At 32.9% G+C, this 19,913-nt stretch overlaps 1 protein-coding gene across 1 annotated transcript; it reads left to right on the top strand.

Moving 5' to 3' along the window:
- The first annotated feature begins 17,452 nt into the window (after nucleotides 1-17,452).
- LOC139863334 (uncharacterized) lies at nucleotides 17,453-19,194 on the top strand. Its single transcript, XM_071851970.1, has 5 exons — nucleotides 17,453-17,752; nucleotides 18,031-18,108; nucleotides 18,205-18,521; nucleotides 18,654-18,804; nucleotides 18,886-19,194. Exons 1-5 carry the CDS (start codon nucleotides 17,453-17,455, stop codon nucleotides 19,192-19,194), a joined length of 1,155 nt encoding a protein of 384 aa, XP_071708071.1.
- The last annotated feature ends 719 nt before the right edge of the window (nucleotides 19,195-19,913 follow it).

The raw sequence follows: 19,913 nt of genomic DNA on the forward strand, positions 1-19,913 counted from the left end.
TGTGCTAATTTCTTTTGTGTTATTATTACCCAAAATAACTTTACGATCCTTTTTCAAAGTAGCAAATTTTGTCACAGCTTCAGTAAATCAACTTCGACTTTTAGTTCGAAACAACCTTATTATCACCTTGACTAATATGTATGTTCTTTTATTGTTACCGGGAACCTTTTATATTCCACCATATTACCGTCAGCGTTTAATCATCTAAAAAACACAATTTTCTTGAAATCATCTCAGATCGATAACTAATGATTCAGATAGTGTAGCAGTAAATGTAGAAGAATCGACAATCAGTACTTTGAAAACTCACAGCATATCTACATCAACAGTTATATGTATAACATTTATCTTTTAGAATAATGATCTTCCATTCTGAAATTTTGAAAAGCACCCAGTCTGCGAACTAATACTCTGAATTGTGAAAAGTTGAATGAAGCAAAAAAAAAAATTAATAAATAAATAAATATGTAAACGACCTTAATCATCGGAAGTTTGATGATAAAGAATAGAACGTTGGAAAAGCTCAGAAGAGTTGGAACTGGAAAACAGATTGAGCTAACCATGAAGGAGACCAAGGACAAATACAAAGACCATACCCTATATTCAAAGAATCCAGGTAATTATGGATCTGTTGAAATCTTTAGAGAATATCTTGCTCCGAAGTCATGTTAAAATCTTGCGGAAAAATTTTTCCTTATCAACCATCGAACTTAGAAATTCCAAAATATCATCATCAATATCTTTGATATTTCTGAGGATATTTTCATAAATATTCTCGTCCGAAATTATATACCTCCTCGTGCTTCCTGTGTATCGTTATATTGGAAACATTCAATAGAAAATTTAGCACCAAAAAGCAGATTATACGAAACTAGGAAGAAAGCCGTGGACAAATCATAAAGAATAAGTTTGACTTCAAAGAATCCAAATGTTTTAATGTCTGCTAAAGTCTTTAGCGAATATTTTGCTCCTTACTCTAAACCCTTACGGATAAATCTTCTTCATCATCCATTGATATTAGAAATTCCAAGATATCATCGTAGCTTTCATTATAAATATCCTCCATATTTCTGAAGATATTTTCATAACTATTCTTATATGAAATTATTAATCTCTTCCTGATATCAGTGTTACATCATATAGAAACTGTTAGTTTCTATATTCTGTAAACTTTCAAGCTTAAAAATATGAATGTTATTGAAGTAATGTTGGGAACTGATGCATGAGTTAGTATAATATAATGACACTTGATCAACGTGTTTATATTACCGTAAGTCATGCTGAGTTTTTAAATGGAACATGATGATTCACAGATTATAACGTCATCATGTGACATGTTACGTAACTCTTTCATTCTGATTAACTTCTGAACATATCAAGAAAATATATTCTTGATAGTTCTATTCTCAGTGACTCTGGTAATTTGACAAATCAAATCGTGTTATTACGTTCTTTCTTGTTTAGAACATTATATTCATTCGAAACTCCATACTTACGAATTCTGGACCATTACAAGAGGTGTCCAATCGTAAAAAGAAGAAACGAAGGGACAAAGCTCCAAAAGAAATAGAAATTGGAGTATAAATCGCAGCAAAGAGGAAGGAGTATTAACTGTGGATGACAATGATTATAGAAAACAGATATAGGGACATTGAAATATAAGGAAAGATATAAAGCCCGATAACAACACCTAAATTACAAACCGTGTATATCAATGTTTATCGCAACATAAAGACACGGGAGAATTATAAGTACTATAACCCCAAGGGCAAAGTAGAAGTAGGCAGATTCCTCTGGTGGAAGTTGGAAAAGAAGAATAATTGTTGCGATAATAAGGATGAGGACAAGGATCAGAACCGGATTAAGCATTATTATAATCTTTTGGATATATGAACTGAGAAAGAAGGCATAGTATTGGTGGAAACTAATGGAACGGAAAAGGTAAATTTATAAGGGAAATATCAGACGAAGAAATCGAGGCAGATCACCGTATTTAATTATAGAGATCTTAATCTCCTTATTCGCCGAAGAACCAAATCTTTTAGATTTTGAAGATCTTCTTCAAATCCCTTAAATTCCGGAATTCAACCAAAACAACATCAAAAGTTAAGACGCACCTTATTTTCTGAATTCAATCATGACTAGTCAAAAGTTATGATTGAAATTTGTCCTTCTCATTTCACTCTTTCGTAATAGCTTCACTCGTACTCTTCGAGTAATTGAATTATCCTATCTATATTACTCAATGGTAATAAAACTCTATTTATCAGCTTATATGAGTCATGGAAACATTTTTATTATTAGCCATGACCACCTCACTCAAATTTCGGGACGAAATTTCTTTAACGGGTAGGTATTGTGATGACCCGGGAAATTCCGACCAAATTTAAACTTGATCTTTATTTTCGACACGATAAGCAAAGTCTGTAAAGTTGAATCTCAAAATTTTTGAACTGTTTCATATATTCAATTGATCTTTGACTGCTCTCGTTAATTCACGAGCAACTTAAATAGATACGTATATATAAATATATGTGTGTGTGTATATATATATATATATATACATAATTATTTATATGAGAATTGTAATAATAATTTATAAATATTATATATAAATTTATAGTATATCTTTTTATGAAAACAATTATGTATTAGAATTAATTTGTTATATTAATACTATCATTACTACTTTCATTATTTTTATTAATAATAAGATTTATATTAGTATTATTCATATTCATATTATTATTATTTGTAATATATAGAAATAAATATAATATAATATATAAATATCTTTAAAAAGAAAAAGGGGAGTTGATATCATATTCAAATGGTATGAAATTCTGTTTTCCCGTGATTTAGTGTCGGCATACAAGAATCCAAATTAAAGACTGCTTTCTATCGTATACAGTGTAATTGTGTTAATTATTAACAAGGTTAATGATTCTTCTTTTTCTTTCCTCACAATCATAATCTCAAATATATATACATGTACATGTGTGCTGCGAGTTTGAAAAAAATATCAATATGAAACTCATCTTCACCACCTTGTTCCTTCTCCTTTCTACTTCCTTCTTATTCTCTTGATTGAATAACCACAACCGAGAATCATCACCCTACAAACACGTAACCAAACACAGTCACTTTCTTCGTGTTCGTCTGAATCATCGAAACCAATATGGGTTGCTACTTTTGACTCCTACAACATCATCACAAACCCGAACATCTTGTTTAACCCACAACACAATCAAATACCACCATCTTCCTTGTAGTTCTCAACATCAACAAATTCATTACCACCACCCTACATCATCACCATGGTTGCAAACCTCATCACCTACAATGAAACCCACAACCCACCATCAAACATTCTCATTGAAAACCTGCAACAAACCTTCAATCACTGCTACAACAGCTGCTGTGTATGATTTCTGTTTTCCTTCGTGAACCCTCAAACCAACAATGATCATGGATTACAGATTATTTTCTTGCCTGTTAAGATTGTAAAACCTACATAAACCGTCACCTTCACCACCCATTTCTTATTTAAACCGAAAGAAATAAAGAGAACGGGAAAGAGGGCCGATTGTTTTTCTTTGTTAGTGGCCCTTTCCTTTTCATGGTAGGCCATCTATTTCTGTTTTCTAATTTTATTTTCGAATATCATCACAATAACAATATGGGACAAAGTGTTGTGAGGCAATTTCATATATGGCAGACAATTAGGAATGGCAAGTGGGACTTGTGATTATTAAAGTAGACTACCATGGTTACTTTTTTGGGCCACAACAGCGAGCTAGTATACTAGTCGTGAACTTTTAGTTTATTTTTTTTTTTGTCGAGTGTGGTGATAACAATAATGTGGAAGGAAGTTACAGCGAAGATGATGTAGATATGATTATGGTTACGATGTTAATGTTAGATGATGATTAGTATATAAGGATGATGATAAAGAGGTGGTGTTAGATGTAATGATGAACGTAAATGGAGACGGGTACAATGAGATGATGATGAAATGATCATGAAGGAATGGTGATCGTGATTTTTTTTGTGTGGATGATGATACATGACGATGTTGTAAGATGGATGATGATGATGATAGAGAGTGTAATGAAAATATACAGTCAGATATAATAAATAATTAAATGATCTAGTTATCACAAGAAATTCAAAATGGTTCAGCTGGTTTGGGTGTTTGATGGTGAACGTGAGATCTCGGGTTCGAGCTCGGGCAGTGACGTTTTATTTTTAGAAGCGTATTTCTTCAAAGGTTGTATTCTAAAATCATATTATTATTATTATTATTATTATTATTATTATTATTATTATTATTATTATTATTATTATTATTATTATTATGTTTATTATTATTACTAGTGACATGAGTATAATTACTAATAATATCATCTTTATTATTATTAATACAAACATAAATATTTGTAGTGTATTATTAAACTTATTATTTTTATCATTAGTTGTAAAATGGTTAGTTTTATATAAAAATACATTACAATAATATTAAAATTTACATATCACTATACTGTTATTATTAAAATAATAATTACTAAACTATATATATATATATATATATATATATATATATATATATATATATATATATATATATATATATATATATATATATATATATATGTATAAATATATATGTATAAATATATATATGTATATATATGTATATATGTATATATATGTATAAATATGTATAAATATATATGTATAAATATATATATGTATATATATGTATATATACATATGTATAAATATGTATATAAGTATATATATGTATATATGTATATATATGTATAAATATGTATAAATATATATGTATAAATATATATATGTATATATGTATATATATATATATATATGTATAAATATATATGTATAAATATATATATATGTATATATATATATGTATATATGTATATATATGTATAAATATGTATAAATATATATATATAACGTATCAATTAATACGTAAATATATATTGTTATCATATATAAACCTTAATATATATTTTTGTAACATACTATAAAGAATGATAAATATTAGTTATATTATATATATAGACTAAATATATTAAATTGATCTAAATAACAAATGATATAACAAATATATTATTAATAATTTATATAAACTTGCTCGATCACGATCACAGATTTTAATAAATATACTTGATATAGGTTCGTGAATCCGAGGCCAACCCTACACTTGATAAATGACGTCATATGTATTTTTACTACAAAATACAGTATAGTGAGTTTCATTTGCTCCCTTTTTACTCTATACATTTTTAGGCTGAGAATACATGCAAATGCTTTATTAACTGTTTTACAATATTTATATGCGTGAGTTTATTTGCTCTCTTTTACTCTTTATATTTTTGGGCTGAGAATACATGCAAATGCTTTATTAACTGTTTTACAATATTTATATGCGTGAGTTTCATTTGCTCCCTTTTTAAATGCTTTTGCAATATATATTTTTGGGACTGAGAATACATGCGCTGCTTTTATAACTGTTTTACGAAATAGACACAAGTAATCGAAACTACATTCTATGGTTGGATTATCTAATTGAATATGCCCTTTTTATTAAGTCTGGTAATCTAAGAATTAGGGAACAGACACCCTAATTGACGCGAACTCTAAAGATAGATCTATCGAGCCCAACAAGCCCCATCCAAAGTACCGGATGCTTTAGTACTTCGAAATTTATATCATGTCCGAAGGAGGATCCCGGAATGATGGGGATATTCTTATATACATATTGTGAATGTCGGTTACCAGGTGTTCAATCCAAATGAATGATATTTTTATCTCTATGTATGGGACGTGTGTTTATGAGAACTGGAAATATGAAATCTTGTGGTCTATTAAAATTATGAAATGATTGTTTATGTTAAATTAATGAACTCACCAACCATTTGGTTGACACTTTAAAGCATGTTTATTCTCAGGTACGAAAGAAATCTTCCGCTGTGCATTAGCTCATATTAGAAACATTACTTGGAGTCATTCATGGCATATTTCAAAAGACGTTGCATTCGAATCGTTGAGTTCATCAAGATTATTATTAAGTCAATTATAGTTAGATGTATTATGAAATGGTATGCATGTCGTCAACTTTCGATGTAATGAAAGATTGTCTTTTCAAAAACGAATGCAATGTTTGTAAATGTATCATATAGAGGTCAAGTACCTCGCGATGAAATCAACTGTTGTGAATCGTTTATAATCAATATGGACTTCGTCCGGATGGATTAGGACGGGTCTTCACATCAATAGCTCTACACAGCTATTCACTCTTATAGCACTATCGTCTATATATTGCACTAACGGCTATAAATACAAGAGGATCGTTGACCCTGCCAGGTCTACAACTACTAGCTGATCAAGCTAGAGCTGTACCTATAGCCCTGGTTATTGTCACACAGTATACCTCTCCTGATGTTTACCTACGTCGATTGCAATATGTTGCCATTACAATAACCAATGAGCCCAACCTTCTATACACGGTTGACCTCTTCTGTCCCTTCTATACACGGACAGTTCTCCCATGTGCACATAAACCACCTACAACCTCATGGTAGGTAACATCACTAATAAACACAGGGTACCCTAATCAGGCATGCAATAGATTCAATCTAATCAGGCAACCTGATAACAGCAGTATCACCTACTACTTATAATTAAAACAGTAATCAACATGCATATATAGATTATCATAATCTTTAATAGCATAACAGTGGGTAGTAACTACACTTGTTATTAAATACCAATATCCATAAGGATAGTCCCACTCACCGATTACCAGCAAGAACTCAGTGGTCTAATGTTACTGAGTCTTCTCCGTTCCTTTATCACTTGAGAACATCATATACTGAGTTAGTATACTTTTCCACTCAATTATAATCATCAATTCATACTATAAACCACATCATATAACTCTACATTCATTATTTGACAAGGCTACATAAGTGTGTCCATGCGAAAACAGCCCTTATACGCGTGTAAAACGAAGCACACAAGCTATCGTGTCTTTTTGACCCAAAATAAAGTCTGATTTATTACTTTAAAACCATACCATTGGAAAGTATACTTCATTACGTTTCAAACGATATTTGATTCATCAAAAACGGAGTTACGGTTTAAAAGTTACGGCAAAAACAAGTATTTTCAAAAAGCTGACAGACTGCAACTGTGCGGATACACCCTGTAACCGTTTGGATGCATCCTGCAACCGTACGGGAGCTGTTCAACAGCACCAGGTCGCTGTTTTCGTCATTTTAAGCCCCAAATCTCGTTTTTGCACTATTTTGACACTACAAATCACTTAGAGAACATACATAACTCATATACAAACGTTTACTAACATCAACTGGACACAAACAACAATTTTAGATCAAGATTTGATCAAAAACTCATTTGATATGAAACTTTGATAAAACCCAAATTAAACACAGATTAAAGCACGAATTTGACATGTTAAATACCTTGTAATGATCACGAAATCACTATAACAAATAACCCAAATCGATTTAACACAAAAACAAGATTCAAAGATTAGGGTTTGTGAGGATTTGAGAGCTTTTGTGTATGTGTTCCGAGTTTCCAAAAATGGAATTAAAGAAGAAGCAGGGGTTTTAACTCGACAAGGGTTTCTTCATTTTGAAGAATCCTATTCCGTGTTACACACGGGTATTTACCAGTTATCTTAAATACGAAACACCTCATTAAGTGGTCCAAACGAGGTCCAATTTAAATAAACAAACCTGTTCCATGACCCTTGTCACGAACTGATCTCAACTATATAATTAAATAATTATAAACACATAATTGTTAAAATAACATATAATATTAACACACACAGGGTAAAATGGGCATTTCCTGCTAGGCCCAGTCTGATGGTGTTGCATGTTTCACCTTTGATGATTGATTTTAATAAGAGTCTTTTTTTTTAGCTATTTTTCAGAGTAATATATATTCGATAAAACTGAATTTGATGCTACTTTTGCAATTGTGATTGTTTGATATAAGTGCATATTCAATAAAAAAATTGTACTTTTTATATCTTAATTGTAATTATTCAACAATTTGATCTATAGTGCAGTTTTTTACACAACTAAAATTTCAAAATCGTAGCCTTCCTCATGCACACATACGTCTATTTTTGATATCGAAATCTACATATAAGTTTTCAACGGCTCATTGTGTTAGTAAATCACCAAGTCAGCCATAGCGTAGCTACCATGATCGTCAATAACCTTTTCTTCTCGCCATAGCACCAATAGCGTAGCTACCATATTTTCATTTTGTTTGTTATGGTTAAGTAATTTGAGACTATTGTTTTTTATTGAAATTTCTTATTAGGTTCTTAAGGATGTTGTTTCGAATAGTTGCAAAAACATTGATGTTTTCAATTCTCGTTAATTTGGTGTATTTGAACAAGGTTCCTCTATCACAGTTTTCATATAACCTTAATGATCAAATTGCAACTTCGGGTAACTACAACCCACAAGAGGCGGTTTCACTAATGATCTTACTTCAACCTATACTGCTAAGGTAAATGCTATGAATCGAACATGAGATATATTGTGCGTATTAGAGAAGGATTTTTACACGCAACTTCCACATAACTAGATATACTGCGCATGTCTTTTATCACAACCCGTTAATTCACGGATCACTAAACTAGGTATTATAAAATGCCGTTGTCTAATCGTTTTTACAGTGATGGTCCTAAACATAACGTCGGTTAATTTGTTTAGTTAATCAATTAACTCACATTAAGTTTTAGACCATCGCTATGTATGTTTATAACCACATGGACTACCATTATAATTATAAAAAGAAAAGGACTACATGAATAATTTTGAGTAAACCACGGAGACTAATGGTATGATTAACTCTATTATATAATTTATGTAGTATGCAATTCATACTTCTGTATACGACTACGGGCAGCTTGAAAAGTTAGTTGTCGACTCGATATTAATAATTCGTAAAGCAAGTCGAAAACTCGAACTCGAAAAAAAGACCCAAAAATTGTTTATACGTTGGATGCTCGAAAAGTGAAATTTGTTTACTTTGTGGATATACCTATATAAAATCGGTATTCTAGACCCATCTTATTTTAACCACGTAGGCTTGCCTGAGTGGCCACCGAGTTGCCTAATGATGCACACTACACGGGTCTGATTCCTAGCTATGCCAAATCGTTCAAAAAGAGAGTGTGACCAGAGAAAGCGAATAATGGATAAATTTAATAATAATAATAAATAAATAATAATAATATTTATAATTTATAACAATAACAACAACAGCAGCAGCAGCAAAGTGAGATCTCATCTTGAACACACCTACTCTTCTTCTCCAGCTGCTTAATCCGCCGTCATCACCTTTATTTTCATCCGAGTTCCTTCCGTACACCTTGTAGATCTTGCTGATGCCATTTTCGATCACCGACATCTCGCTGGTAGTTCGCTTTTCAAGCTTTCTTTTGAAATAAGTTCAATCACCTACGTCCTCTTATGGCGAACTGAGGTATATTCTGCTTCTCCGGTATGAGATCCGCTTACAGGCGACGATTCCATGTGGGGATGTTTAATCTCGATCTTCCGTTTTCATTCCATTGAGGTCGGTATCGACCTGTGTTTCTTTGTCTAATATACCTGATTGAGGTTCCATTCTCCTGAACGTGTGTAGGCGGCGAGTTCTAGTAGGAGCTCTATAATCGTTTAGGTCAGATTTTGTTTTGGTGGTTGTAGGCTTAGATCCGCATGTTTGGTGGTTGTTGTGTGATTAGGGATGGTATCGGGTCGGGTTTGGGTCGGGTTTAGTTAATCCCAGACCCGAACCCGATTAAGAAACCCCGCCCAAACCCGGCCCGAAACCCGTCGGGTCCCATATACTTACATACTATCGGGTTTTGGGTTTCTCCACGGGTAAACGGGTATACCCGATTAGTCATTGTGTATCTATTTTTCAATAATCTACCAAATCAAAATATCAAAAAAATACTTAACTACTTCATTTTTAAAGTATTATAAAATATCACATACAATAAGTTAATTGAAAAGTTTCTAAAATACTCGAATACACAAAATATATAAAATATCACATCTCGAAAACTTGTTGTATTTGATTTTATTGAATAAAATTATACTCATTTTCAAAACAAATAAGAAAAATCTTTCATACATTAACAATATAATACTAAAACTAAAATTTTACATAAAAATTGTTATTAAAATTCCTCAGGCCGGGTATACGAGTATGCGGGTCGGGTATACGGGTCGGGTAAACGGATTTGTATCTAAAACCATACCCGAACCCAAACCCGAGATTTTTTTTATAACCATCCCAATACCCGGCCCATGACCCGACGGACTCGGGTCAGACCCTGCCCAATTATAACGGGTTTCGGGTTTACCCATCGGGTACGGGTCATTTTTCCATCCCTATGTGTGATTTGTGCTGAAAGCTGTGGATTCCGGCTGTTCGTTGGCACCCAACGGCTACCTTGGGCCGTTGGTAACTATTGGTCGTTGGCGGTTCGAGGTGGCTGCTTGTGACTACACTTTGTGGTAGGTGGCGACTGCTTCTTGTGCTATTGGTGGTTGCCTGGCAGTCACTAATAGTTGCCGACGGTAGTTGGTGGTAGCGATTGGTAACCGGAAGCCGACGGTGGTATAGGTGGTTAGTTTCTGATGGCTGCTATTGTCGCGGCTGGTGTTTGCTGGTGACTTCTGGTTTTGCCGGCGGGTACCGGCGGATGTTGGTTGTTGTTTTGACTGTTCGAATCAACGGGTTTGTAAATGTTCTCAGAATATTGGCGGGGATGACTGGTTCCTTTATGGTGGAATTCTGGGTTTTGTTCTGTTAGATGTTGCTCGTCTGGTTCGTTAATTTCTTTTAACCGTTGCTGAGTCTATTCAGGTGGGATCGGTGCCGTTGCCGGCGTTGTTGACATGGTTGACATCGAAAAATGAATGTTTATTGGGGTTTCTCTCGGGGTCGTATTGTCTGCATGAATGGTGATTGGTACTTACTCTATGGACCTTTTGGGTTCTTCGGATACGAGAGTTTTTCTTGGTTTGTAGGCCTCAGTTAGGTGTTCTCAGATTGCCCGGTGAACGTTTTAGTTGTGCGGTTCTCGAGGAGTGACAGACTTGGGATTGGATACGCGATCAGGTTTATTTGTTTATTTTAGGTTTTTGACTGGTGGTTGTTTCTTCTTTGTATTTTCATTTCACAATTTCAATTGTGCTAGCTCTGCTTTAAATTTGGTTGTCTAGGTAGTATAGGACGTACATAGCAAGTGTCAAGGTTGTAATCCCACTACGGATTTGTAGGATCTACAATGTTGTACCACCGGTTTTGTAGCACCTCATCCCACATTGGTTAGAGAAAGAACATATTAGTCCTTTATAAGTTTCAAGTTGTGGCTAATTAGTATCTCCCACCATGGTTTTTAGTTGAAACCCGAAGATACCCGGTTAGTCTACTGTTTTAGCTTGTAATGGGCGATTGTCTCTTGAGAAGTTGGTTAGAGTGTTGGGCTTCGTTGGCGTATTCTATGTGATGTGACATCGTAATACTGTCGAATGGATTTATTTTTTTTTAAATAGCAATGCACACATTCAATACGAATTTATTCATGGATATGTGCTCACGATAAATTTTCAACATTTTAGATTGAAAGGCTTCACGAATACTCTTAGACCATTCCCAGCGGCCCGCCCTCCACCTTGTCATGGGTAACTCCCTCCGAGGGCGCCGATGGCATTCCTGCCGCCCTCGGCCGCCCTCATGTTTCTCTCTCCATTTCGTGCTGCAAGTTTTCTTCCACAAGCATATCCCAGGACGAATTTTGTTGCTTTTTTGGACTGTTTAAACGAATTTTGTTGCTTTTTTGTTACCTCCGAATTTTTTTGTTAATTTTTGTTGCAGGTTTGAGAAAATATAAAATGAAGGAATGGAAGGTTGAAGATGAACATTTGGCATCTTTATATATATTTATATTAATATTATTCAATATTCAGTATATATAATATAATATATATAGTGGGTAGGTGAGGTAGGTGACTATTGAATGGTGTTTAAAACTAGACAAAAAAAAATACAGTTTTACATTTTACTCCGTAGAAATTTTCTAATTTTGATTAAAATTAATAATTTATAAAACTAATACAATTAATAAATATAAATATATAAATATATAAATATAATTAATAATAATAAAATAATAAATAATAATAATAAAAAAAAAAAATTGAGAAAGTATGTCATGGTTGGCAATGGTGTGTTATGGGAGTGTTATGGGAGGAAGTGGTGAGAAAGGAGGAGAGAGAAAGCTGATGTGGCGCTGAGAAAATGCCCATGACGGCGTCATGGTTGGGAGTGGTCTTATACTATAAGTGTTTTGGTGTTGTAGGGGATTAATTTAATCATATATAATCAAATAGAGGCAATCACATTGAATCCTCATAAAGCTCTATGAAAAACAGGAAACCGCTCCCCAAAACACTTCTAGAATGCACTATTAGAAACGTTGTGACGTTCTGAAGCCGTAAACAGCCCCTACAATACCCCATTACAAGTGATCTTAGTTCTTGGATGTGTGTTACATTAAACTTTTGAGTTTTATTGGATTTAATTAAATTAATTAATTTTCAATTCTTTTTGAACATACATTGTTATTTGATTTGAAGATATGTGTTGTGTTGATTTGCAAGAGTTATAAGATTAATAACCAATCAAAAGTTGACACTTAGCCTAACTTAACATATCTAGGATAACATAATAAGATCCACCTTCCATGTAACATGTGTTAAAAGACAATATTTGCATAGTACGTAGAATATACGTATTAAATTATTTTAGTACAAATGATTGCAGAAAAGGGTGAAGAAATGAGTACATGATTTTATTGAGAAGTCAAAATTGCAATAAATGAAGTGTAAACTTAAGAGGACGGATGGCAGGAGCAAGGAACCGGTTGTGGTTCGTAATTAATAAATACAGTTGAGAAAAATCAAAGTTGGTTTAGTGTTGATGGCTAACGTTTTGTTAAGTGCGAGTTGGCACATAGTAGCATTCAAGAGGTTTTTCATTGGAGAGTTGATCCCCTTTACCTTTCTCAATTGAGATGTGTAGTTGACTTCATATTTTAACTCGGTATCCCAACTTTGCGAACTGACTATTACTAGGGTGATCCTTTTTGCGGGTAGGATTCCAGATTTTTTTTGAAGTACACTTAAGTTTTGGATTCGCTTTGTGAGAAGGGTTACTTTCCCAAACAAATGTTCAACCCGCATAACATTCAAGGGTATTGATCCTGAGCTCAAGTTCGATTCGTTTAATGTCTAAATTGTTACTTCTGGACTCGGCTTGTTTGATATTATACAAGCATGAGATCGGCTCAATTTTAGCTCTTTTTATATATAATTATATTTATATATTTATATAATATAAATTTTTATTTTTTTTTTTGAAAAGCAAGCAAAAATTCTATATATATTAACAAATGTACAGGCGAAATACAGCAACTAAGTAGACCGAAATATACAAATAAGATGTGCCTACAGTTGCACGAGAATGATGAAGCCAACACTATACAAGTCTAAATATCACTTTAGATTAATTAACCAATCCCCGTTCGACTATTTGGAACGCCAACATAGAAGCTCGGATTTAGGATCCATTGGTGCCATTCTAGAGAAAGCTTCTTTCATCGCTTCGATATCCATCCAAAACTCAAGGATTGAGCTTCAGACAATATAAAAGCATGGTTCCACTCTATATTTCTAAACACTTTGGTGTTCCTCGACTTCCATAACGAATAGCAACAAGCCCACTTCACTGCTTCCCATATTTTTCCCCATGTTTTGTGAACGAGGTGAATACCGAATCTGCAACTAAAGGCTTAAAAGACAAAATGTTACTATCTGCGATATTCCACCATCTAAGGAAGCTCTTCCAAAACTCAAATACGTAGTAATATTAATAATTATCCTATATATATATATATATATATATATATATATATATATATATATATATATATATATATATATCTGATGATCTTAAAGAGTTACGATTGATACAAATCGTGCGACTTATTTGAACATAGATTTCGTTTTGATGAACGATAAAACAACAAATACCACAACCAATTGACCATAACCAACATATTTTATAGATATACCTAATTGACAAACATTGCAACCTAAACCCTAAACTAGCGGTAACATATAACCCGCATGAATTTAAAGACATCCACAAACAAACCTAGTCCTACAACATGAGACCTCCCATATTACACTATGGCAAACGAACTCCCCCAACCCGACGACCAACCAACTTGAAACGCCCGCCGGGAAGCCGAAAAACACCCTCCTCGAAATCGCAACAAGAAAACCAAACAGAACAACCAATAGCCTAAATCCTAAATGTATCCGGTAGCCAAAGGGTTACTTCATCCTTATATAATTAACATTATTGTATACGTAAGATTTTTTTTTTTTTTTTTTTTTTTTTTGCGAAAAAATGAGATAAAATAAATAAGAGGAATTCATCAAAAAGATGAACTAGCCCTTGTGAATTTACAAACGATGTCAAGAGGAATTAAAAACCTCCCAAATAAACAGAAGACTTCATCTTAAATACAACATGAAGATTACAAGCTTGAGCACCAAAACATGTCATTCAATCCTAAGCACTTCGGATTAAAATCCAAGGAGTCGATTGCCAAATGTACCATTGATGGTTTTGACATAAGCTGGAATTTGTCGCCCATATGAAGACTTTGGAGATAATTAACCAGACCAAATTTTTCCAACACTCAAATTCACTTCCAAATATTGCATTCCTTGTATTCCAAATACACCAAATTGTAGCCGGACCGATAAGTCGTCAGAATTTGAAATCATTTATTCCCATACCGGGAAACCATTCTTCCGACATTTGAGCCAATGAGCTCGGACACGCCCAGTTTAAATCCTACCATAGCTATAACTCCGACCAAATGAGGTGTGAATTGGAACAGAGAATAAGTAAGTGATCCACTGTTTCTTCACTAACCACACACAATATACGTTTATCATTTTGATATGGTGATAAAACATGCCTATATCGGAGAACATGTCTCACGGAAATACACCATATGAAAGATCCGTTTTTGCTCACGGGCATACTCGAGCCCAATATAAGAAGTTCCAACTCGTTTAATTCAAGCTCGAATCAAGCTTTAAAATGTATAACGTTTATAAAAAGTGGCAATTTTTTATGTTTGAACAAAGAATTCTAATTTAATTAGACAGCCCTGACGGGTAGTCCGAACTCTTCTCGAGTGAAACTACGTAGCTACAATAGTGCTTATATTATGTTCCTAAGATTCGAACTTGGATCCTCTAATCAAGTTCCTATCACTAGGTCACCCCATTGTGATTAGTTGACTTCAATTTTGTCTCATTTGTAGATTTTCGCATCCGCTTCATCCGCACGTACGCAACTTTTTCCTTGCAACCACACTAGGATTTCTACATAGTTCACCAAAATGGCAATAATATAATTAGAGATTTCGCGAAATTGGTGGCGCTTCTGGCCTCCAAAAAGTGTTGTGTTTTGTGAGAGTGATATGTACGTTTTAACCCTGAAATATATAATGCCGCTTAAAGTCTAAACTAAACTTATTGCAGGTTTAAAACTCATGAAAATTTGATTATACCATTTCCATGGCGTCTCACACCTTTTTTTCTTTTAACCTACTTATTGACCGTAGGTCAGTTCGAAAGCATTATTTACTTTTGGAGTGTTTCACTCTTAGTGGAGAAATATCTTCTCTTTATTTTTAGGATATGAGAAAGATTGTCTACATTTTACCTCCTCATATCTCAGTTATGTAGGATTAGGTTTTGTTATTGATGTGACTAATTTGAATTTTCCCAAGATCTTACACCTGTAGTAATAACTTGGTAACTATTATCCCCACTCCAAGTCATAAAGTGGACATCGTATAATATCGTTGTATATATGGGTGAAAATATGTAGGGGCAGGGGCACCTGCCCCCAATGAATTTTAATTTTTAAATGCAAAATTTTTTGATTTTTTCATTTAATCAAGATTGGATATTTTTTTCAAAAGTCTCCATATTTTTCCCGAAATCTTCATATTTTGCTCAAAAGTCTCCATATTTTGCTCAAAAGTCTCCATATTTTACTCCAAAAAAGTTGCTACGCTTTTAAAAAAATTTCGTCTCTGGTTAAAAAAATTTCGTATTCCGCCACTGATTGTATACGTTTGAAATTGCAATTAAGTTGGTGAAGTAAATAATTATGATTAAGGTAAATATTAAACTTGAGTGTAATAATTGTTGAATAATATCTTGGTTAATACAATATAAACTTGTAGTTTGGACCCTATTTGTTATGTTTTATTCTTGCAGGGTTATTTATGTCCATCCTATGAAGTTTGTTCTCATTTTGATTAAGTTGCAACTCCAGGGACTAGTTATGTAATTTATTTTGTTATACAGTCTTTTGTTAGGTTTAGGGTTTTATAGCTTTTTGCTAGCCGATTGTTTTCATTTGATCATCTATTAGGATTGTAAATCTCTGGAGTTGATTAGTGTGTGTTGTGAGTGTTGGAAGATTATCTGTTGATAATCATTCCTTGAGTGATTTTCGGTTTTGTATCTTTTGGGCTTTGCCCGGTACTTTTGATGTATTGTTCTTCTTTATGAAGCATGGTTGATTTGTGATTTCTTTTGTGTTGTTATTGATTATAAATTTAAATGGTATCAGAGCATGGCTACGATTGATTTTGGTTGTGTTGTTCATCTGATTCGATTGATTTTTAATGATTGGCGATTGAGGGGTTCTCTCGACCTTTTCTATTGGTGATTGAAGATTAGTTTATTCTGATAAATAAATGAGTGTTTATGGTTATTTGTTTCGTCGATTGTTGTAATTTGATGGGATCTTTCGCTCATCTGTTACTGAAACCCTAATTTGAAAAATTAGGGTTTGAATTTCTTCCTCTGCTATTTGTGATCTTCATCAATCAAGGCTTATTCCTTGATAGGGGAGTTCTTCGTATTTTCTCTCAAATTAGGGTTTGAATTTCTTCCGCTGCTATTTGTGATCTTCATCAATCAAGGCTTATTCCTTGATAGGGGAGTTCTTCGTATTTTCTCTTATTCTATTATTACTGTTATTTGTGTGCCATTTGTTTATTTTTGTATTTGTTTCTGCTAATCATTGTTTTCTTGTATAAGAGAGGACCTTGAGTAAGACTTGGGGTAAGATCCATCTGAGTTCTTGCCTACCTGGATCACTGCTCAAGTTTTCCTTTAGGAATGGCTCTATATGTTTCTATGTTTTGCATATTATTTGTATTTGATCTTGATTGCTATCTTTTATTAAAATGACAAATGATGATGATGATGTTGTTTCTTCATCTGTTACATTGATTAACAAGTTGGATTTTGGTGATCCACTTTATCTTCTTAGTGACACTAATGGCACTTTTTCAATTACTATAAAACTAAAAGGTACAGAAAACTATAATGTTTGGAGCAGAGTTATGATTCTTGCTCTTAATACTAAAAGTAAAAAAGGATTTATAGATGGAACTTGTAAAAGAAAAGATTATGAAGATAATGATGTGCTTGTTGGTCCATGGGACAGATGCAATTTTGTTGTGCTTACTTGGATTTTAACTTCTGTTACTGATGAGTAATATCTAGGTCAAATTTTTCTGATGATGCTACTACTGTATGGCAAGAGTTAAAGGAAACTTATGATAAGATTGATGGTTCTATTACTTTCAATCTACATCACAAGATTAATTCTTTAACTCAAGGCAATTCTAGTGTGTCAGAGTATTATCATACTCTGAATGGTTTGTGGAAACAATATGATGCTCTAATCAAACTACCTACTTGTACATGTAATGGTTCAAAAGAGTTTTCTGATCATAATAATCTGATAAAACCTATGCAGTTTTTAATGGGATTAATTGACATTTATCAACCAATAAGAAGCAATATCTTGACTAGAGATCCCTTACCTAGTGTTAAGGTTGCTTATGCCTTAATATCTAGGGAAGAGTCTCATAGAGATATTGTTTCTTTTGATAAAACTGGAAAAACTTAGACTTCTGTTTTTGATTCAAAGATACAACCTGATGTTAGTGCTAATGCTGGAAATATCGGAAAAAGAGTATCTAAAGGGTTAAACCCTAATTTTAAGTGTACAAAGTGTGGAATGATTGGGCATACTATTGATAGGTGTTTTGAGGTTATTGATTATCCTCATGGTTACAAGAGGAAACCCTTTAATCAAGGAGCACCTAAATTTAATGCTAGTAACAATAACACTTGTTCTGCTAATTATGTTCCTTCTAGTTCACAGTTTACAGATGAACAGTTTCAAAAGATTATGTCCTTAATCAATGATAAGAACTATTGTACTTCTGTGAATATGGCTGGTATGTTTGTTAATAATAGTGTTAAATTTAATGACAATTTTGATAAATTCTACTGCAATAATGTGTCAAAAATTAAAGAATTTAATTAAAACTGGATTATTGATTTTGGTGCAAATCAACATATGATTTGTTGTAGTGATGGTTTATCGGATTCTGTTGATGTGTCAAAACTTGGAATTTTTGTTACTCACCTTAATGGTACACAAGCTAAAATTCATTTATTGGGTGATTTCAAACTAAATGATGAAATTGTTCTTAAAAATGTGTTGCATATACCTGAATATACTGTAAATCTTTTATCTGTGTGCAGACTTACTAAGGATAAAAAAATTTTTGTTGGTTTTACTGATAATAAATGTTATATTCAGGATTTGACAATCAACAAAACTGTGGGGATTGATGATGAATGTTCTGGTTTATATTTGTTTAAACTAGGTAATTCTTTGTTAAAAAATAACATGATTAATGCTAATGTGTCTATTAATGTTTGGCATAAAAGACTTGGACACCCCGCATCACAGGTTTTAAATCTTTTAAAACCTACCTTTGGTGTAAAAGGTCTCTCAAATGATAATCCTTGTTACATCTGTCATAAGGCTGAGCAAACTAGAGAACCTTTTCCACTAAGTGATTACAAGACCACTAGTCTTGGTGATATTGTGCATGTTGACTTATAGGGACCTTATAAGATTCAGAGTAGAGAAGGCTTTTGATAATGCTAAAAACGAACATATATTTCACAGCATTATTCCTCAAGAAAGACAAGCTTTTAGTTGAAGTTGTCCTATTTACAAGTAATATTCGTTTAAATAATAAAAGGTGAAGACAAAAGACAGATTCGACGAATTGAAGACGCAAACGATCAAAAAGCTCAAAAGTACAAAATACAATCAAAGAGGTTCCAATTATTGATAAGAAACGTCTCAAAATTACAAGAGTATAAGATTTAAAACGCAAAGTACAAGATATTAAATTGTACGCAAGGACGTTCGAAAATCCAGAACCAGGACCAGAGTCAACTCTCAACGCTTGACGCAACGGACTAAAAATTACAAGTTAACTATGTATATAAATATAATATAATATATAATTAATTATATAAATTATATATATATATATATATATATATATATATATATATATATATATATATATATATATATATATATATATATATATATATATATATATATATTATATTTATATAATAATCCGTCGGCAAGAAAGGCTCCAAAATGGAGTGAGCTGTAAAATCGAACTCCGCGAGTTGCGGAGTTTGAAGAAGGAAAGGGCCGCGAGTCGCGGAGCCCCTAATTTTGAAAATCCCTATAAAAGCCAGCGCAATTCGACGAGTTTTAATATCATATATCCATCCTCTCTATATCTATATGTAATA

This window comes from Rutidosis leptorrhynchoides, chromosome 8, assembly GCF_046630445.1.
Source record: "Rutidosis leptorrhynchoides isolate AG116_Rl617_1_P2 chromosome 8, CSIRO_AGI_Rlap_v1, whole genome shotgun sequence".
Classification (NCBI taxonomy): domain Eukaryota; kingdom Viridiplantae; phylum Streptophyta; class Magnoliopsida; order Asterales; family Asteraceae; genus Rutidosis; species Rutidosis leptorrhynchoides.